This window comes from Pyxicephalus adspersus, chromosome 10 (assembly GCF_032062135.1).
Source record: "Pyxicephalus adspersus chromosome 10, UCB_Pads_2.0, whole genome shotgun sequence".
Taxonomy (NCBI): Eukaryota; Metazoa; Chordata; class Amphibia; order Anura; family Pyxicephalidae; genus Pyxicephalus; species Pyxicephalus adspersus.
In genome coordinates, this window is record NC_092867.1 from 46316578 (window position 1) to 46339936 (window position 23359).

The 23359-nt window shown below is 35.7% G+C and overlaps 1 protein-coding gene across 2 annotated transcripts in view; it reads left to right on the forward strand.

Moving 5' to 3' along the window:
* The first annotated feature begins 976 nt into the window (after window positions 1–976).
* Window positions 977–23359, forward strand: part of CDHR1 (cadherin related family member 1) — a 56370-nt gene continuing 33987 nt past the window's right edge. For both annotated transcript variants that reach the window (XM_072423841.1, XM_072423843.1), the window contains exons 1-6: window positions 977–1137; window positions 3669–3764; window positions 13996–14141; window positions 15432–15482; window positions 17463–17552; window positions 17772–17858. In XM_072423841.1, coding sequence (XP_072279942.1) covers window positions 1074–1137; window positions 3669–3764; window positions 13996–14141; window positions 15432–15482; window positions 17463–17552; window positions 17772–17858 — 534 coding nt within the window. In that variant the 5' untranslated portion in view covers window positions 977–1073. The remainder of the gene's footprint in view (window positions 1138–3668; window positions 3765–13995; window positions 14142–15431; window positions 15483–17462; window positions 17553–17771; window positions 17859–23359) is intronic.

Here is a 23359-nt window from a genome sequence, read left to right on the forward strand (position 1 = left end):
TGTATGTACACACTCCTCAAAGCTAACCTTAAATGCAGTTGTTTCTTCTGACAAATATTTGACATTTATGTGCAGCCTAAAAATGCCAGTAGAAGGTACTGTAAATTAGGAGCCCTATTCCAATTTTTTCATTTCCAAAAAATTGAAAGGGCCCACAAATAACAGCATAAAGGGATCTAAAAATCACACCATAATATACACATTGAAATAACCTAGGAAATTATAAGGTAAAGTATGATGAATCCATTACTCAATGGTACTCTAACTTTCTGTATTACCGTGAATGTTTGTGTGGGATGTTAAATGTGAATAGGAATAAATCCCTCTTAGAGCTGCCAAATCTGGCAAATTGAATTTAATTAATTTGGTTATCAGAACGATAACCATTTCTAAATAATACTGATTGCCTGTGAATCTGATCTTTTGGTGTCAGTGGTTGCAGTCACACCTGAAATAATCATGATAACTAATCGGATATCTGGGTGACAATTAGCTGAACACCTGAGCTATATACTCATTGTGGGTCAGAAATTCTGAAGATATTACAGTCATTGTATTTTATAGAACCAGGTCAGAAATGGCAGCTTACGTAAATAATAAAAAAGTCTACTTTAAGTCTTCCCTTTAATTTAACTCTATCCTATCATTCCTATCATTCCATACATAATTTGTAAATGATGATGCTCCTGTACAGTGTTACCAAGCCTGACGCCCAAGCTGTATACATTGCATTTTATTTCTTAATGTAAAGGATGAACTAAAATAACCATATGTACTTCGTAAGTCATGCTAATAAAAGCTGCATGTGCATAAAAATAATATCTAACTTGTGAACTGAGTGTTTTCTTTATTAAAAAAAAAAAATCCCTCAGCTACTCGCTTGTTAATTGGTCTAATTAGATAGTGGGAAGGAGGAAAATAAGACGTGTCATCGGATTAGCATCTTAACATCTGTTACCTCCCCTTGCATTGAGAGCCCTTACATTGTCCTGAATGGCACCAACAACCACAGATCTATAAAGTGAAATTTTTACACAGCTTAAGGAAAAAAAGTAACAAGTCTGCCTCTGGCAATGAAGAATGCCTGGCAACTTATACCCTCTGTCCTCCTGTCTTTTCTTCAGCTATGTCTTGCAGGTAGGTAAAAATATTTTACTTTACCAGTGTATGACAGAAAGAAACAGACATGAGAGATAACTAATCCATCTATGCCAAGCCTGTGTTTGCCATAGGATTTTAACATCTTTAGTTTGAGGGGCCTTTGATGCCCTTAAGCAGATAAACATCTTATTGTCTGAACTCTATCGTCTGTCATTATTTAGGACATTTTTGTGGGCAACAAAACTTATTTTTATAAACTCTCTATTGCCTGGTAATAAGTGTAGCAGTTTTTTTAAATAGCTGCTACTTTTTTTTAAATAGCTCATATTATAGGACACATTTAGTGTGTAAATATGCTACAATTGTCAGCTGACATTGTAGGCATCCTATATACTAAACTAATATTTTCTGCTGATGACTGTATTGATTTAGCAGCTGCATAGACAAAACATTTAATGATAGCACCCAAACAGTCATTATGTTCTTTTAAAATAAAGTTATGCTTGTTGCTATGCTTACAGTATTTGTTTTCTTTTTTATATTTACTGATCTTCTGTATTGTTTACTGGTATATTGTGGTTTCCCTATAAAAAAAATAAATCAGTCACTAATTCATTAAAAAATTGTAATGCTTTGTAAATCACATTCCTTTATTGGCAGATATATCTAAAACAATACAAGTGCAGCAATATTACATTTTCACAATGTGTTTTCATGATTTGGTAAGCTATTACAAAAAGGCACACATACACCAACATAATCTGTCTATATCATACTAGTTCTATACGTTATGCATTAGGTTTTAATTTTCTGTGCCCCAATTAATACGCTAACATGGTTATACTGTATTATGTAACATCTTCCCTGTTTGCTGTGGCTTAATAAAAATAGTTGCACATTAGGTACAGATGTAAAATGTCTTGCCACAGGAGCACAGATCAATGAAGTCCTATCCTTGGATTATTTTATATAAAATAGGTATATTTTATAGTGGTATACATTCTAAATCACATGATTTTTTAAAGAATAATGACATATCATTAGAATTGACATATCAGTAAAAAAAAAAAAATACTGTGTGGAACTTTATCATAACAACTGGCATTATTAAAGGAAAATATTGTACAGAAGTGCAATGTCTTCTGATCAGGGTGTGGCCTGTGCGTCTTCTTCAGTATATCCAGCAGAATTCCAGAAACTTATTTATGCCATTTTTGTTATGCATCCTGTGCATTCTTGCTGTGTCACAGTACATCAAAGAAAAACTTTTATAATGCAGTAATAGTTAGCACTGTTCCTTGGTATACAGATTGTTCTTCCTTTAAACATCGTGTAATAAAAAAATGGCAACAAATACCCAGTTTTTCAGGTATTAGGGTGATGACACCGTAATAGATTCTTTTAAATATTGTATAATATAAATATTTAACATAGAATAGTTATAAGATTTATTTATAAGAGTTGTTTATTCCAAAAGTAGTTCAGTTCACTTGCTGTTGACTGACCCTGCCCCTGCTTTCTAAGGTTAGTTTTAAGCTTCTCTCCTGATAGTTTGAAGTCATGTCCCTGTTCTCTTTAGCCACACCCCTAATTTTCTTTGGTCCTGCCTTTGTTCAACTTTTACAAATTTTTTGACCCTATACAATAGTTCTAGACAAAAAATAAATTAAAATAAAGGCAATCAATGAAATGACCTTTATCAATGTCTCTGCCATACTAGTGGAAGTACAGGGGACAACAGATGCTTGTAAATGTGTGTATGAGTCCTTGCCCCATCCCCAGCATCACTGTGGAAAGCATTCCCACTTCTAACAAACCAAAGGAAACTCTCCCCGCTGTGTCTATTAACAACAGGACTCAATGGTTGTTAATTAACACAACCATAAGCTTTCCTATTGGCTGATGGTTGCCAGGGGCAGGAATACCTCCTGCTGTGATAACCTGTCATGCTGTGCACTGTGGTCAAAAGAGCAGAAAATTCCAGGACCTGAGAGGTGATGTGTAGAAGAACAAGGTAAAAAGATGTAGCTAGCTGAATTCCTAGACTTTGCTGGACCACATGGAAGGGTAAGTATGTGTTTAATGTGTTTTATTTATTTTTTATTTATCATATATATTTCCTCTTTGAGTTATTTCAGTCTCTTCTGATATCTTTAATTTTTCAGACAATTTAGTTTCTAGTCTGTGGGCTTGATCTAATTTATATTTTTTTAAATTTTTTTATTTATGTATTTTTTTTTTTGTGGTCTCCAAAACTGACCACAGTGTTCTAAAAGATGTATAGCTAAACTTGTTTGGTAGAATAATGACCTCCTGACTCCAGCTAATAAACCCTCTTGTGATGTAACCCATAATTTTTTTTGCATAGTTCTAGTCAACTCTCACAGTGTTCCCATTATTGAACTCCATACAAGTTTATTTTCCTTACAATCAGATATCTGAGGTTTTCATCAAAAGGTTTCTGGATAGATTTTCGACAGCTGCCTTGATATACCTATTTGAGTTTCTGTTTCTAGCAGTCTTGTGATGTGAAATGTGCGATCTATGTTCATTTTTATGTATTGCAGTGCAAACCAATTATGCTCCCTATTTTTATGACAATGGACCTGGAAGCACCAATGGAAATATGGCCCTTCTGAGCATCTCGGAAGACACTCCAATTGGTCAGTATAGTAACTATAATGTGTTATTCCTCTTTCCATGCCGGATCACATAAGGTGAAGCTTGGCTTATTCTAAGGTGTGAATTTGTTAACCTGTCATCAGTTTCATGCAGTGTTTGGAAGCCGCATCACTTAACATGCACAATAAATATTTATGAACCTAACAGCAAAGCTAAAGTTGTTATTTTTCAAAGGTCTGCTGCAATTAGAATTTTCAAAGGTGTCTCTATTATTGTCTGTTGCTTAGCAGAAAATAGTATTTATTATTTTTGCCCAAAATGGGAACAATTTTTTGGCTACAAAAGGATTTAACAAAGTTTTGCTGTTCATGATGTTAATTGAGCATTGATCTTAAAGTTAAATTGTTGGTTTATTTTACTTTATATTTCTAAGGCCACATTCACACCAGCCTGGTCTTCTACAGAATGTTTAAAGTATTTGCAATAATGTGCATTGTGTCTGTACTGATATCAAGAATGGACTGCTTAATGTACTACAATTTACCAATATTCATTCAATATTTTAGCAGTGTATTACAGTACAGCACAGTGGCAAGCACTCTGGCATTGCATTCCCAGGTATGGATCTTGGCCAGGACACTACTGTCCTGAACTTTTGTATGTTCTCTCTCCATGTTTGTGTAAGTAAATTGACTTTCCTCCAGATTAGCCCTAGAACAACATAATATTATGGTAGGGAAATTAGATTGTGAGCTCTAAGAAGAAAAAATGACAGTGATATGACTGTGGATTCTGTAAAGCAGGGTAAAAGATGTTAAGACTATACACATATATAAATAAAAGCTATAATGTTAGCACTGGTTGCAGTATTTTGCAATGCAGGTGCACTGAGAAGGTGCGCTAGAGAACATTTCAGAATGGAATTTCACAGAGAACAGTGTGAATGAGCCCCTAATTTTTTTGGAATCAATAAATTGGTACATTATTGTGATATATTGATAGTACTAAATTCCACTGGATGACTGGAAGATCACTGGAAGAGTGTAGGCCTCCTACTTTGGAAACCATTTTCATCAGTCAGGGAAGTTCATTGAGTTTACTGATTCATCAAAAATGTATTGTAGCAAGCAGATTTGCCATGAGTCATTTCTTGTATAACCCAGTTTACTTATCTATTGGCAAAGTTTTGAAAGTAACTATGTTTGATCATTATATGATATGTTTCATTATATATGATATGTTTGATGTTATCTCTCTCACCAAAGATCTAGTCTGGTTAGGAATGTCCACAACACTTAGTAAAAAATATTGTGTAACTGCTAAGCTTCTGTTTTTTCTATAGCCCCATATCTGAGTGCACAACTGTTTACTTCTAAACAACACATCTGAAAAACATGGTGACATATAAGTGTAACTTTATTTGCATTTATTTAGGGTTTGTTAGATATCTACCGTATGTCAAAATTTCACCACAGCTATGAAATCTGTCTAGCAGTGCTTGGCATGTTGTATTCAGTGTAGATGTTGTGTCATTTGATATATTCTTGTGTTCTCATATTTATGTGGGTGTGAGAAAGTTGTGGAGACATGCAGCTGTCAAGTAACATGACAAAACAGTATGGGTTATATAAAACATTATTACCTTGGTAGGTGTATTTTTTTTACTAAGATAGTGTCACAAGATGTTGCATTTTTCATATGAATATTTATGTATAGACATATTTGTAGACCAATTACTGAAATGTCAGGTGACTAGGAGATTTGGAAATCAGTGTTTGCTCAATAATTAGAAATCGTTTACACTGGAATAAAACGATGACAGTCAATCTTTGGCATGTCAATTACTTTATCCAGATCCCAATGTTTTTTATGACAGCAGTCATAATATCTGTAGTTCTGAGAAGCATTGAATCACCAATTACATGAAAAGCTGAATCACTTTCCGCCAGTGCCTATTGACGTCTATCACAGATCATGTTTGCAGCTCCTAGTTGAAAAATGTAAATGGGTGGAGTGAGAATATAGAGCTGTAAACTTTTTTTTTACATTGAGACATGCCAAATTTAATTTTCTCTGCAGGCTGGGCTTTGTACACAATGGGAGACTGAGCGATCAATGAGATGCTCCAGCAGCCTATCTGGTCACCTTACAAAGTATTTGAACATATATACTTTGTATCTTTTTCTTACTTTGTATCTTTTCTATTCTGGAACTTCTACCAGCAGAATCCACAGGCTTCTGGATTTTGAAAGCTTGTTTTTGCCTGCTACATGGAGCTGGGCACCTTCTATTATTTGAGAGGGTGGCCCACAAACCTACAGTTCAAATCAGTAACTATTTGCTGTCCATAGGAAAGCCCTGTTGTATTATAACAGGGGCCCCCAACTCCCAGCTGTCTGACGTCTCCCGTACAGATTGCAGGCTCAGACCTGCGATTGGTGAATGGGCATCATGACGTCCCTCTGGGGGGAAGTTTCTTCCCTTTTGAGTGACACACGGATCCCCGCTCATGCGTGGTCCGGAGTCTGTGCATTTAGTGGTCCGTGAACTCCAAAAGGTTGAGGGCCACTGTACTATAATATAGGTTTGTTGTATAGGGATTAGTTCACATTAGTAGCTTTGCAAGCACCTCTACCTCCCAAACATTGGAACAAATGGTTCAATTGTTTTCTTTTTTTCTCAAGTGTCTGGTGGCAGCAGCAGTACTGCATTTTGAACCATCCAAGTGAAGAAAAAATGAACCCATTTGTTTCAGTGTTAACCATTTAACCACATAAAATTGGTTAATATAAAAAACATTACTACTTTTACTTTTTCATTTTGTGCATTTTTACAGATGCCACATGCAGCATCCTATTGTGGTTTGCCATTCCAACTGCCCTGTAGACCTAAATTGAAACAAAATATTGCCACTTGCAAAACAATCATGTAAAAGTGGTAAATGTGGTTTTAATTTCTAGTCTGTGAATATAAAAAGAGAATAAAAAATGCACAAGAGTTTTCAAACAGCTGACTAGACAAATACCACTGCCTTTTACCACTCACAAGCACTTAGCAGTTGCCAGTAGGTGTCTGGGAGTGGTAAGCACTGCAATTTTTAGCACTAATGTGAACTAATCCTAACTTATTACACTACATTGATTACACTGTTACTCCACTGCAAGTGGTAACACTGCTGAAAGTGGTGGGACACTAGGAAGTTGGTTCACAATTTGGAGCTAATTGACAGATGGGGCATAATTGAAAGACAATAAAAAATCGTAATGTATCAAGGGAGTGGGCATTAGAAAGATGGAGCAAATATTGGGAGCCATAGAAAGCTGAGACAGTTATGGGGGTTACTAAGTATCCATGGCACAAACATTTGAAAGAATTACAATTTAATCCAGCTACAGCTTCCACCCACCAGGATGAAAAACATTTCAGGGGAGAATACTGGAACTTTATTATTTTACATACTGCCCTCTCCTGAAACCATAACTTTTGTGTTTTACAAGCACAGCGTATGCTGATATTGTTAGTCTATGTGCATGTTATGTAGAACTGTACAGTTGGTGTGAAAGTCCAGACGTTGCATAACCTCTTTTGCTAGTTTGTGATGCTTTCATTTTTCTGTTTTTATTTTTTTCCCTTTTTTTATTTTCATTTATATATTAAGTCAGTAGTTTACATTGAATAGTAGCTCTAAAATTACCAAGGTTTGTTATATGTGGTAAGATTAATTTACCAAACCAGCATAATGTGATGGAATCACATCTAATAATACCAGGTGGAAGAAGTTTGAGCATTATAGCCAACTCCAGAGCATAGTGGCACTATTGTGCATTGTGTGTGGCAGATGAAGAAATAATTTATTACATGTTTTAGTATTTGTAAGTATTGAAACATCCATGAACAAAATCAAATATGCAGAAAAAAATACAGATAGAAACATTAAACAGATCCCTTAACATTAAACACCTAAATCCACAACTAAAATGAATAAAACAACACAGTGGCAGTGATTCCATAGGATGGACATTTTACCTGCTGCTTATGCCCAGAGTCGTATTTACATTCTTCTGTGTTACATATGGGCAGTTTATTCATCTGAACAGGCTGACAAAACAATATAGGCTAACACCACTTTTAACACCACTACAAACACAATAGGATGTCACTGTACATTGTGGTGCGCTGCAACATGTGTAAAAAGTTGCTTTACCTTGCATTGTAGTGCATTAGAAAATAAATGATACATGATACGCCACAAGCTGACAGTTGTACAAGAGCAAGGTAAGTAGGGGTGGGGGAGTTCACAGGCTAAGCTTCTTAACTTTGTCTGTGTATTGTACAGTTACTTGCATATAGCAACAATTGCCTACTTCACTGTTTTTCCAAAGCATGTAAAAACCATATGGTTCACAATTGTGGGATTTTTAAAGCAACCATCATCTTAAAATTCACAAATGGTATTATAGCAGATGAAAAATTATGAAAAGTAAAATGAAATGAAATGAAAAGTTAAAAAGTACCAAACGTAACAATATTACAATCAAAAAAGAGTCCAAAAATGACCTCTATAATAACTTAAATAAGACCCATGTGAGGTCAGGACATAGAGTACCAGGATGTAAGGTAAGTAAATGTAAATCATTAAAAAAAAAAATAAACAATGTATTAAACATCCTTGTTTCATGATAGTAATGATAAGGATACATAATCAAAATTATGTAACTAGTTGGTAAACATAAAGCCTCAAAAACCACAAAAAATTACAATAAAAATCAGTAGCAAGTTCTGCTCTTCATTTATTCATTGTTTATTATGCTAGAATGAAATTAGTGATTTAAGTGGGTGATATCTCTTAGATGCCTTAAGAATCCCACTATTATGAACCATGTTGTTTGTTCATGCTTTAGATGTTACTAGGGATGTGGCATGTTTCTCTTGTTTTATCTTTGGGACTCTCAACGTTGTTTGTTTGTTATGATTGCCCATGTTTTGTAACAGTTGCCTATGTGTTCCCTTTGTTATGGTACCGGTACCAATTGCCCACATATTGCCTGTGTATTTAACAACTGTGCATTTGTTGCCTAAGTATTGTAGGATTTCCAGATGATTGTGCTTTTGTGACTATGTATTGTCAAGATTGAAAGTTGTTTGTTTAGTGGACCATATTACTAAAAAGTAATTCTCTGCAGGTCTGCATTGTTAGAGCATATCTCCATATTTTGCTATGATGCATTGCATTTCAATATTGTCCACACTCCTATTAGGCAATTAGGCAAGATAACAGCCAGCCTTGCTCTTCCCTGACAAGGAAAAAACAAGAAAATTTAAAAGAGCATACTAGAAATTCACATTTTTACCTATTGGTAATTAGTTGACTTTAAAGCTTTGCGCTGACCACTTCTACGTTTTGACATTCTAGAACTCTGTTAACTGAAATAAATGAATTTGGTATTTAATCAAAAATGCTATTTAACAGAAAAAAATCATGACAATGCTTTTGCATATGTATATGTAGAAGGAACCACTATTAAAACTAGTCACAGTAAAATAAATGTTATATTATTTTAAAATATTAGGAGATATCCCTCTATATTATAATAACAATATATAAAGAAACTGTGACTGTTAAACAAGTGAAATTACAGCAATTAGTTCCAAGTAGACACATGCCATTTTTTCATGTATTATATTTATTTCATCTGTTTTCTCATATTGTAAGTCAGAAAACTAAACAAATTGCCTTATGCAACAAATGTGATAAATGAAAAAGAAAGCTGGGAAGGGGTGGATTTGGTAAAGTATAGGTAATGAGCATTCAGTTCATTAGATAATAGGCAATCAGCACACACTGGGTGACCAGAATATTTAGGGGTCTAACATCTACCAAACATTCTTTTGTGGGGAATCTCCCAGGTCCAATGAATGTCAAATTTACATGGAACTCTTAATTTCAGGCAAGATCAACAGCTTTTTTTTTAGTACTTTTTACAAAATACTTATGGAAAATAAAAAATAATGCAACTGTTACATCTAAGACCCCATGGCTAAGAGAGGCTTTAGTATATTAAATTTTTGTTTCAGGGTTTATATATCCCCACACCATATTGTAATCCATTTTAATGCTTAAAACAGAAATTTCTTTCTGTTGTACATCTTGTGGAATTGTGCTCACAAGATGGGATATACGGTAAGTACAAATCTTGTAACTATGTATCCTTGAATTTTGATAATAACTATTTTATCTTGGATGAAGCATAGCTTTTATTTGTAGTATAAACGCCCATCAAGGGGGGATCACCTAAACTTAAACGTTCTAATACACAAAATACATACAAAGGAAATTACTTAGTGACAATTTGTTTCAGAACTGATATCATAACATTAGTTATTTTTGGTGTAGGCAATAAAAGCAAATCTATAGGAGAATAATTAAATATTTTTAGCAATGGCAAGATATGAACTGACTTCACACAGTGCAAGTAGATTGGTTTAAAAGTAAGTCTAGAATTAGGGATATATAAGGGTTCAAGGTAATTTTTTAGTGTTAAATTATTAGCTTTGTTGTTTAATTAGTCCAACTATTCATATATTAAATTTATTAGACTAAATGAAGTAAAACAGGTAAAACAGATACAGTGAGGGAAAGAAGTATTTGCCCTCTAATTTTGTACGTTTGCCCTCTGACAAAGATATTACCAATCGATAATTGTAATGGTAAGTTTATTGTAGCTGTGACAGACAGAATAACAACAAAAGAACCCTCAAAAGCCCAGTGCTCAAAAGTCAGAGCTTGATGTGCATTGTAATGAGTGAAATAAGTATTTGATTCCTTCGCAATCTTGTCCCTGACATCCTTGGCAGCTCTTTGGTCTTGGCCATGGTGGCTAGTTTGGAATCTGATTGATTGGTTGCTTCTGTGGACAGGTGTCTTTTATACAGGTACTGTAACAACCTGTTGGATAGGCATGTTCATAGCTTCACATATGCTGTCTATCCATCTTAGCCTCTGCCGTCCTCCTCTTGTTTTGCCCTCAATTGTTTCAAGCATCACAGATTTCTCCAAAGAATACTTCTTTATGTATTAACTGGTTAGATCCAGGGAACTCTCAGTTGCTTTCTCCATGCCCATAGTTCAAAAGCATCAATTTGTCTATGCATTGCCTTTATTTATAGTCCAACTTTTGCATCCATATGTTACTACTGGGAAGATCATAGCTTTAATTATTCTGATCTTTGTTGGTAAAGTGACATCTCTATCCTGTAGTATCCTGACAAAATTCGTCAGAGCTTTCCTCCCAAGTAACAAGCGTCTTTTATTCTCATGACTGCAGTCACCATCTGCAGAAAACCTTCATCCTAGGAAGATAAAATCTGTTACCACTTCTACTTTTTCCCCATCTGTCTGCAGCTGGTTCCTTAAAGCAGATGACATGACTTTAGTTTTCTTAATGTTAAGCAGTAGACCAGCTTTGGCACTTTCATGATTGACATTCATGACTAAACTCTTTAATTCTTCCTCAGTTTCAGCCATCAGAGTGGTATCACCGGCATATCTCAGATTGGTAATATTCCTGCCAGCTATTTTAATTCCAGAATGCGAGTCATCCAATCCAGCTTTCAGCATTACATATGCGGCATGTAAGTTAAATAGATAAGGGGACAAAATGCAACCTTGTCGCACTCCTTTGCCAATCGTGAACCAGTCAGTTTTTCCGTACTCAGTGTTGCTCAGAAGGCAGATGAGATGGCCTGGTATCCCCATTTCCATGAGAATCTGCCAGTCTATCATGATCTACACAGTAAAATGCTTTTGAATAGTCAATAAAGCAAAAGTAGACATTCTTCTGGAATTCTCTTGCTTTCTCTATTATCCATCGAATATTGGCAATGTGGTCCCTCTCCCTGCCTCTCCCTCTTCTAAAGCCATCCTGCACATCTGGCAGTTTCCTTTCCATATATTGCTGCAGTCTGGCTTGTAGAATTTTCTGCATTACCTTGCTATATGAAATAAGTGCAATTGTTCGATAATTTGAGCACTCTTTGTCATTGCCCTTTTTTGGGATTGGAATGTAAACTGACCTTTTCCAATCCAGTCTTATTCAAACCTATTTCCAATCCAATCTTATTTTGTCCTGGTTACCTCAGGGTATGAAAGGAAATTACAAAACAGAATAAGGGAGAGGTTTTTTTTCACAGGGACACTAGTTTTAGTGACAACTGTCTAGGATGGGTTTTCCCTTACTTTGGGGAAATATCTAGTTGTAAAGGGAAATCTCCCTAACCTTCCTTTCTATTTTACCTGCCTAAAATGTAAAGAAGTTGGTCATGTTATGGCTTAGGTTTTGTGTTTAGGTTGAGTGTTTAGTGTTGGAAGAGGCTTGGCATATTGAATCCTAAAAAGGTATATAGTGCCAACCACACATTAAAGTAAGCTAGGTGACACTTAAACTAGTGTATGGATCAAATTGGTTTTATATTCTGAAACATAAATTTAAAAATACAACCCTTCTGTTTAAATGTTTTAAGTGAATGCTGCATAGTCAAAATGGCATTTACTAGGGATAGAATACTGTAAAATGAGCACTGAATAGTTATGAAATAGGGGAATTGTAGCATTATGCCAGGAAAATATGAGGAAATAAGATATGGCACCTAACTAGGATAACACAGACATCTAGAAAACAGAGAGATCACGTCTGCTACCATAATATTTTAGAAAGAGGAAGAGGATGGAGAAGTTTCTTACAGTCATTGGTGGAGCAATAATAATGGTATGCCAACCCCTAATTAAATGACAAACTTAATTAGAAGAAGAGAAACAGGGGCATAAAGGCACAGATTTCAAAACTATTGTTTACTTATAGATAGTTGTATACAAAGTAACATGTTATTCATTCATAACAGATCCATATTACAACATGGCTGGCCACTAAGTGGCACTGGACAAATAACTTATATCGACAAAAAACATCCAGGTAATCCAGGTAACCTTGTGTTGTCTCTGGAGCCTTGATGTTCATATATCAAGTGGGTACCCAATGTAGGTAAACAATATTGGTATCATAAGTTAGGTGAAAGGGTTGAAGCCATCTTAAAATGTGACCCGATGCGTTTTGCCCATTAAAGAGGCTTTCTCAGGGGTACCTAATGGCTTGCTTAGAGGTAATACAACATTGTATGAAAACAGAGGCATAGGTAAGCACATAAATTAGTAAATGTTTTTTTAAAGACTATATATCAAAAATACCTTGGATGATATGCGTGTGTATAAATATTCAGGGGTGAACATGTAGAACAATGCATAATAAAGATCATGAAAAAAATGAAATGAATTAATTTATGCCAAATTTAACATATTAGGGGGATTCACAATCATAATATGTGGTTTTAGCATTGAATGTGGATGAATGGAATAAAGTGGCTTACCTTCTGCAGGAAGGTGCTTTTAGACAGGTGAAGAGCTGAATGAAACAGTACATGACCTTTCATTTAATTCATGAATTTGTCCAACTGTTGTTTCGGTGTAAAACAATTTTCCCTCGGAGATCAGGAATGTTTAAAGCAAGTAAAATCCAACTATATTTTGCCTGCCCTTGTTGCTTTGTTGCCACACCCCATTGTCCTACACGAACCTGACCAAAACAATTTCAGTTCATTGAACTTTCTTGAAAACCTTGAGTGATTAAGTTCCTTTACATAATGTCAAAGCTTCTTAGTGGAGCTAAAGTTCTACACTACAAATGTGTTTTTTGTTGCCAGTTTCCTGCTGTATTTTAGTTCATTGCCTTATTACATTATGTAATTTCTGTTACATTTTCAATAATGAACTTCTATTCCAACATTCTCCAGCAAATTGCTTGACACATTTTTATTCTAACTGTTCATTGTCATTGATAAGTATAGTAGGGCAAGATTGCTTGAGCCCTACTTTACCTGGCATTAACAGAACAATGTTGGAACAGCACTCGGACTGCTCAAATTCCAGGTTCCATTCTATGTTTTCTATGTGGGAATAGCTCTGATCTGACAGTCCAACCACCACTATTGGGGACACTTCCCCTCTGCCTGCATCTGCTGTAAATGTAACAGTTTTCACCTGTCTGAACCATTTACCAGAGGTTGCTCCATTTGGTTTATGTTTATAATAATTAATTAATTATTATAATAATTAATTTTAATATTATTAATATATTTATATTATTATTATTATTATTATTATTATTATTATTGTAAAACTGTTTATGATTTATGTCTTTTTTTTTCTTCTTCCCACTATAGGAACATACATATATACATTAAATGGCAGTGATCCAGAAGGCTATCCTGTAATATACGGAATCAACTTTCCGCCGGGATCAAAAAGTTATTTTTTAGTTGACTCTCTCCTTGGAAATGTTACATTAATTGAAGAACTTGACAGAGAGGTAAATATACGAGTACTAAAGTGGGGTTCAAGGTAAAGGAGGCCAACTAGTAAACATAGTTTTATCACTGTTTATGGTTACAGCTACATTGTTACTGAACATGAACTTATGATTTGTATGTAATCAGTAATGCACTGATGAAACTTAATAACTACTCTTCCTTTATGTAGACATTCAAAAGTCCTGAGATTGTTGCTGGAGGCCTCCATCCTCATGAGCTATGACTCTGTGGACACTCCTCACAATGTCCTGTTCCTCAATACTATGACCCCTTACTGTTAAGGTCTTGTTACTCAATCTACTTTACTGGATAAAAATCAAATTTAAGCAGAATTCCTTAATAGGCAGAATGAAGCTTTGCCACAAAAAATCCTTAATAAGCAGAATGAAGCCTTGCTACAAAAACGTTTGCTGTGGATGAGGCATTAGCTAAACCTCACGTGCTTGACTGCAAATAACAATTAATTAAAACAAGACCCCAATTCAAAACAAGCAGCAAGTAAGCATTTACAACACTAATCCTAACCTGAATCACTACATCTAGGAACAAGAAAGTTGCAATATATGACAATTTTCATTAGGCACACTTTCTGTCACTCCTGGAATCAAACACACCTTTGTGTGTTTTGATCACTATTAATGTTTTTATTTATTTACTGATTACTAAAATTACTTGCTTTAAAGTGTGGGCGTTGTGTTCCTACGAAAGTCCAGCCCTGTATATGAAAGTCCAGCCCAGTATTAGACCTAATATAATCCTGTTTTTGTTTACTGCTAGAGAGCACAGAGATCAGGGGTAGTAACATCTGTGCCATTTCATATTACTACTTTATTAGGGAAAAAACATACTTTTTTTTCATGATAAAACTGCCCCAGGGAATGGGATATTATACTCCATAGTATACTGAACCTTTTCTTTTTTGTGCAAAATTTCCTGAAAATAGCAGTAGATGCTTTTAAAGGACCTTTTAATAGTTCAGAAACTAGCACATTTCTCTCTGTTTGTCATCCTTATTCATGGCAACAGTTAAATTACCATATGTCCTTTCAGGCCTTTTATGGACACGAACATTCTACTTTATTGTTTTCTGTATGTTTCTACAATTACCAAAAAAAAAACAAAACAATTCCATGTCTGTGTCATGTCATTTGTCCTGCATCTTGTGTCCTATAATTATTTTTAAATGAGAATCTAAAAACCCATGTTTAATGTAACCCAACAACATGCATGAATCTTGGTTGTTTTGCATATTTGACAAACTATAAATGCTTTTTTGTTTTTTTTTATAGAAACAAAATGAAATTGAAGCCATTGTTAGTATATCAGATGGACTAAATAAGGTATAATAGAAAAAAATATTAGTAATGATAATGCATTGTGTGATTCATAATAAGGTACAAAATATTTTTTTCACTTTACTTCTTTTTTTTATTACTGTTTTTTTCCCATTGTTTTTATTTGATTGCTACACATGTAGTCTAAAATGCTATACGCCAGAGGGTGTGTGTATGATTTCATTCAAGCATTGGTCCAGGATCTAAAAAGCAGATTCTAACACTCCTAGAAATTTTGATGCATGAAGTAGAAAAGACTTTTTCATAACATCGACTTCGGGAAGGAAATATCTCTTTCAGTTTTTACTGCCTTGCAAAGATCATTGGACTATGTACGAGGGGTGCTGAGAAGTGGCTTTGCCCAGATAGAAGAGAGCCAGAGTTATGAAATATAACTATTCCCCCCTGAGACTGATGCACTTAGTGCAGTGTAGTTTCAGCCTTTCTAGACCGTTCACATAAAAGTCTTTTGGTTGGGCCGCAAACCAGCTCTCAGCAGCATCTTTGACGTCAGAAATGTCCTCAAAACGTTGCCCCTTCAGGTGTTTTTTCAATTTTGGGAACAGATATTAGTCCGAAAGGGCCAGGTCAGGTGAGTAGGGGAGGATGGTGGACAAATTGGAAACCCAGGGTGTTTTATTTGGCAGCCACAACGTTGGACATGTGCACAGGTGCATTGTCCTGCAAAAAAAGGATCCCTTTGGTTAACTTTTCACGGCGTTTTGTCCTAATTGCCTCCTTCAGCTGGTCCAGGAGGTTAACATATTACTGTCTGGTGATACTAGAGCCCTGAGGTAGGTAGTCCACAAACAGAATTTCTTCTTTGTCCCAGAAAACGGATGCCATGGCTTTTTTGGCTGATTTCTGGGTTTAGAACTTCTTCAGCCACGGGGACCCATTGTTGTACCATTCCTTTGACTGTTCCTTGGTTTCAGGATCATGGATGTGGAGCCAGGTTTCATCCTCAGTCACTAACCTAGCCAAAAAGTCCTGTGCAGCTTCAAAATGGGCCAAAACGGCTTTGGATGCTTCAACTTGTTCCTTCTTCTGTTCAAACATTTCAGCACCCACTTCGCTGAAAGCTTACGCATGTCTATGATAGTGATAATAACAAACCCAACACACTCAATGCTACTTGTCAAGTATCTGGGCTATCTTTTTTGTGAATTTTCACCGGTGCTCAATAATCAACTTATGGGATGACAGTATCGCAGGTGGTCTGGTCAGTTGAGATTGGGGGGCGCCCACTGCGGGGCTCATCTTCAATGGTGAAATGCCCAGTCTTGAAACGGGATATCCAGGCTTTGAGAGTGCTGTAGGAAGGACACCTCTCCCCCAGTGTTTGTGATATCTCAGTGTGAATGTCCTTTGCTGACTTTCCCTGGAGAAACAAAAACTTCATGACGGCCCGTAACTCCAACGATGTGAAACTTGCTTGTGCCTCTGCTATCACAACTTCTCACTAAAATAAAAAACAGTTTTTTGAATCGTAAAGAACTGATATTTGCACAGTTACATACAAAGATATTAGGTTGTCATATGCCCCCACACTCATTTTTCTATTTCATCTGGAAGGGGCAAAGCCAGGAACTTCTCAACGACCCCTCGTATGTGTGTGATGCAGGAACTAACCTAGTTTTTACACTTTTTTAATTTTTTATAAATATGTACAAACCCACTACACATATTTAGTAGTAGATTAGAAGTTATTTTAAGTTTGCATATGAAAGCATCAACTATGACTAGCAAGTCTCTTGATATCTGTCATAGAGCTGTAATAAGCATTAAAAGTGAACATTCTTCACACATGCAGGGCTAAGTAACAGATTTAACAGGTTACCAGCCCCACTGTTTATGTTCATCTTTCATTCACTTACTAGCACTGTACTTAAATGTGTAACAGAGCATTTTAATGTCCGATCACTGTTATTATGTGTAGACTTTGTTCAATTTTCTATTTAATTAAAGCTTTTATTTGCTTGACAGGTTTCTGAAAGAGTGCGCATTTTGGTGACAGATGCCAATGATGGGAGTCCGGAATTCCAAAAAACACCATACATTGTGAACGTCCCAGAGGTGTGTAAAATGCCATCATTAAAAATCCTAAATAAAAATTTTAATATTGTATCCATGACTGTTGAGAAATGTGTCATCTATATTGGCATATTATAATAAGATCATACTGTAGGTTTTTTATCAATTTTTATGCATGCATGCAGACTGTAATATATGCGATGAGGCAGTACCTTAATAAAAATACATTCTAATATATCCTAAATCATGTTTCTAAATTAGGATACACCCCCTGGAAGCAGCATTTTTCAGGTGGAGGCAGTGGACAAAGACATGGGTTCTGGTGGAAGCATCACATACTTAATACAGGTAAAGTTTACTTTTGTAATCTAAAATGAATTTGCTAGGGATCAAACACCAGCTAGAAAATATTGTTTGATGGGCAGGGTGTAAACTTTGGGCATTTTTTTGGTTAACTGTCCAGTTTTTTCAAAGAATTGACTCTCCTGGAGCAGCCAGTTTGCCTATATGCAGTGGTATCTTTATGCAATGGTATCTTTATGCAATGGTAATTTTGATGTACTACAGTAAATACATTTGTTATCTGCATATATGTTTTCAGCAATTGGCCCGGTTCTAAGGTTCTGCGGGTTTTATATTTTAGGCATTTAGCAACCATATTGCTTAGATTGGTATATATTTGTAAAAATCAGAATGAGGTTATTAGTTTTTTTTGTTTTTTAAAAAGAATATTGTCTTTTGTGTAGGTTTTCAACACAAAAATAGTAACTACTAGTGTTGGTGTTTGAGTTCGGGTTGTCCTTATATTTGACCTTACCAGATCAGACCTGACCCGAAAAAACACGGAATTCAACTTTGCGAATTCGTGTTTAAAAATATGTTTAAAAAAAAAAAGGCGAAACTCCAGATGGACTCTTAATGAAGTTTCTCCATTGAGAGTTCATCTGAGTTCAGTTCCCACGGTCACAGGGCTGTACTAATCATTGATAGTACAGCCCGGGGAGCGTAGGAACTTGCGGTCACAGCTAATAGGAGGCACGCAAGTGCTTTCAATCAGCTGTGACTGCAGATGAACTCTCAATGGAGAAACTCCATTGAGAGTTCCTCTGCAGTTCCACTGCGATCCCCGGGCACTAGAGGTTAATTAACCTCTAGTGCCCCGGGATTGCAGTGGAACTGCAGATGAAATCTCAATGGAGTTTCCCTATTGAGAGTTCACCAGCAGTTCAGTTCCCATGGTCACCGGGCTGATGAGTACAGCCTGATGAACGTGGGAACCACGGTCACAGCTGATTTGAGGCACGCGACTGCTTCCAGTCAGCTGTGACTGCAGATGAACTCTCAATGGAGTTTCTCTGCAGTTCTACTGCGATCCTGTTAATTAACCTCTAGTGCCCGGGGATCACAAACAGGAGGATTGCCAGGGATGCAAGAATGATTGCAGCCCTGGGAATCCACTGCTGGGAATCCTCCTGTCTGCGATCCCCGGGCACTAGGAGTTATTAACCTTTAGTGCCCCGGGATCGCAGTGGAACTGCAGATGAACTATTAATGAAGAGTCTCCATTGAGAGTTCATCTGAGTTCAGTTCCCATGGTTACCGGGCTGTACTTATCATTGATAAATACAGCCCGGGGAGCATGGAAACTTGTGAAACTTGCACAGCTAATAGGAGGCACGCGAGTGCTTTCAATCAGCTGTGACTGCAGATGAACTCTAAACGGAGTTTCTCCATTGAGAGTTCATCTGTTTTAAATATAGAATAAAGAAAGATTTAGGGCAGTTGTTTTTTACTAATATATTTTTATACTGTTGGTGTTTCATTGATTCATTTTGGATATTAAATTTTCTAAAGAGAAAAAAAAGTTGTGGAAAATCCCAAATTAGAACAGACAAATGTTATTGGAACAATGGAAGATTTTAGTTGGTAGATTTCTTCTTACCTCCTTGTCTGCTGACAGCTGTAGAATGTTGGAGTTCTGTCCCTGTGACAATGGTAACTGAGCAATAGAGTGTGTGAATCTCCCCAGATGACATTTGTGAACTAAAAAACAGTGTTCTAAAGCACTCAAACCAAATAAAAACAACAACACAAAGCAAACAAAGGACTTCTTGTCATTGCACATTGGGCACATGTTAATCATTTTTGTTTTTGGAAAATATCAGAGTACAGGTATATTAATGTCATCTTCTAATTCTTTGAATTAGAACCAAACTTTAGTAGTTGTACACAGACATGTGGTGGGTTTAAGCAAAGGATTCACATGGATGTGCTCCATGTATTTTATAGTGGAAATTAACCTTTTAGAACAAACTTTTAAGGATTTTATTAGGTGTGAAAGATGTGTGAGCGTCCAGACTTGTAAAGGAGACAGACTTTCACCAACATATTTATTTCTTTTCCAATGGGTTCTGCTAATTTTAATGCATTGAGGTGTTGGGTAAAAAAGTAATGTGTATGCCATATATACAAGCAAGTATTTTCTATGGTAGTCTTCCTATAAAAAGGAATTAGATTTTCCTCTTTTTTATCTAAGAATAAATAGTAAACATATTTACATTAAATGGCCATTAAATAGGTTGACCTAACTACTAAGTTACCTACCAAATTAAAAAAAAACTATACACTGATAGCTACTGTACTTCCTAAACAAGACCTATACTGAGAAATTATGTAAGCTGTCATTGCTAAACTCACTTCATTCACTTGGATGTAAACATGATCTTTTGATTTTAGTAGTTTCAATACTATGCATAAAAATGCAGTTAATTTCAAGAATCAGCTGACCACCTGAGCTTTAAATAAATGGCTGATAATCAGAAAACCAACTAGGCAAGCTGTATTTTATAGAAGCAGGTCAGATATTTCAGTTTATCAATCTTACTTTAGGTCTTCTTTAAGTTACCCACTTGACATATATTATATATGTGAGATAACTGGTGTCCAAAATATCTATTACATGGAAGTATATATGTACATTACATCTGCTTCACTGTATTCTAATAAAATTAACCAACTGTCAACCCAAGAATTAGTTTTTTAGACCTTCATCTTTGCTTTCGGGGGTTCCATTTGTGCATTTACAAACAGGTCAACATCTATAGTCCATCGGCAGCATTCAAATTTTTATGATTTAAGGCTTAAAAAGTTTTTGTAGTATATGCTATTTAAAAAAATATTATTATATTATTATACATATGAATTGTGATCTCTAAGTTATATGTTGAACATCTTTTCTGCTAGTACACACTTTGGTGTATTTGTAAAACAGGCAAATCTTCCACCAAAGGAAAGAGTAGCATTATTAAATTAAAATAAGAATGGTATACATAACAATGTAATATATTACACCTCATCCTTCCTTAGATATGTTGGTTTAGTTAAGTACATAAGTTTAATTGAGTACAGAAATAACCCATTGATTGTGCAAAACAAAGCAGTGTCTTTGTCACTCCTAGGTGAGATTACCTGGAAATACAGTACAATCCTATATCCTGCCCATAAACTTCCCAACTCCATCATGTAATGGAGGTGAACAAAGGCAGGCATGAAATAGAGGCAGGTTTGAAATTCAACCTAGGCAACCATGGCATACAATGGAAGCATTGACCATAGCTGCCAAGGGAGAGAAAATGTGAATTTGAACAAAAAATTTGGCCCTAATTCAAAGACTGGTGAGCTGTAATATAATATGTTTTTTCTTTTGAGAAGTGAATGTTTCTCAGTGTACCTACTTCTTTTCCCTTTATTTTCAATCGTATAGGTATATAGGGGTTTCTTGAGCCATGAGCAATTTATCTCTCTGATACCAGTGTTTTTTTAGGCTATCTGTAAGGGTGGCATTCTTCCTATTGGTCAGCTATGTAAAAGGGATTCTTCCCACTGGCCACCACACTAATTTGCTGTGAATCTTGTCAAACTTAAAGAAACTGAACAGTTAAGGGATGCTGGGCATGCTTAGTGGTGGTGTGAGCCCTAAGAAGGGCAAAGGAGCAGTCTAAGTAACAGCCTTATCTTCTCTAGAACCTCTAGATGAGAGGGTGTTGTGCTGCAAACTGATACCAGGTTGCAGTCCTTGGGCACAACAGAATGGGCGGAACAATCCAAAGCACCAAATCAGTGGGCTTGAGAATAGTCAATGATGGCCAGGGTTGAGGCAGACAGCAACAGGCAAGGTTGGGTACAAAGCCAGGGTTCCTACATGTTAGAAACATTGAGAAAGGCTGTAACAAAAGCAAAGCAAATTGTGCTTTGTGTATGGGTTTGCTAGTTTATAAAGACTCTTCTACTTTTCATTTACTACTTCTTTACCTTCTACCAAGCACAATAGATCTTTTTCAAAGGCGTTCCAATGTTTCTTTAAGCTTTCTTTTCTAGCCTTTTTTAATTGTTGAAAAACAAAAACATGTTTCACTGTCTATCAAACATCACTGCCTTCCATTGCAAAGTGGAGGTATACTTACATAGTTCCAAGAATATTCCACGGAACTGAAGTTTAAACTGTGACGTCTGTTGAAGCTTAGTGCCTAAGATGCAAAGCTAGGATGGATCAAAGCTCCATCTTGAATCAAATGTATTAAAACAAGTATAAGGGTCAGTGTCTATATTCTCCTCTTATAGGTCACCCAATATTATGACCCCATGAATGGAGCAATCTAGGAAGTATGAAAGTAGTATTACAATTTGTAATTAGTATTTTTATATGTTTATACTGTTAATATCAGTAAATGGTAATGCATTAGATTATATTCATTAGTTGATCAACCTCTACATCTGAAAAGTAATTATAATTTTATATGCTACAAGATGATTATGCTACAAATTTCCCAAACTGACAATAATCTTGTTCAACTTTAAATTGTAATCTAACATTGATGAACATTTGTTTAGTTTATTTATGGCTGTTTTTGATCTATGACTAGCAAACATAATTGTGAAAATTCTGTAACTATTAGGATTTAGGTACATAACAAATTGAATTTGACAAAAGTGCTATGAGTACCCTAAAGTGTTTTTAACTCTTAGGTATATAAATATTAACAGAAGCTTTATACATTTTAGGGATGTGATCATTGGTTTTCGTGAACCAAGGTTTACAGTAAATCAATTTGATTAGCAGCAATCAGATATTTGCTGCAGATAATTTGCTCCCCAATATTTTTTATTATTTTTATTAGGTAGTATTTATATAGCATCAGTTCACAAAGTCCATAGCCTTGTTGCTAGCTGTCCTTTAAAGGGACTCACAATCCAATGTCTCACCATAGTCAATTTGAGGGGGAAGCCAATTAACCTAACGCCATGTTTTTGGAATGTGGGAGGAAATGTGAGTGTACCCAGGGAAAACCCATGCAAACACGAGGAGAACCTGCAAACTCAATGCAGATAGTGTCCTGGTCGAGATTCAAACCTTAGATATAGTGCTGCAAAATCCAGAATGCTCACCTGAACACCTGAACCACTGTGCTGCCCAAGAAACTAACTAGTAAACCAGGAAAGAAGTTCTAATGACTGTTTACCTGCACTGGAAAACATACAGTGAACATTTCTGTTTAGAAAGCTTGGCTTCCAGTGTGACCCTTTTTTATTTTTAGATGCAGGTGATAATGTACCATGTAACAGTACAATTCTCAGTATCATTTGATGTTGCTGTTCTAAAAAAAATTTGTAAGCTGCATACCTTCCTTCCTCTGTGGTGTCACACTCGAGTAGACCTTTGTACTAGTTCACCATATGTTGGGGAGGCAGGACTATGTGCAAATCAGAGTAGATACAATAATAATGTCATTGTATACAACTGTTTTTCAAAAACATTAATACAGTTAACAAGTGTTTAGTAACACCCATCT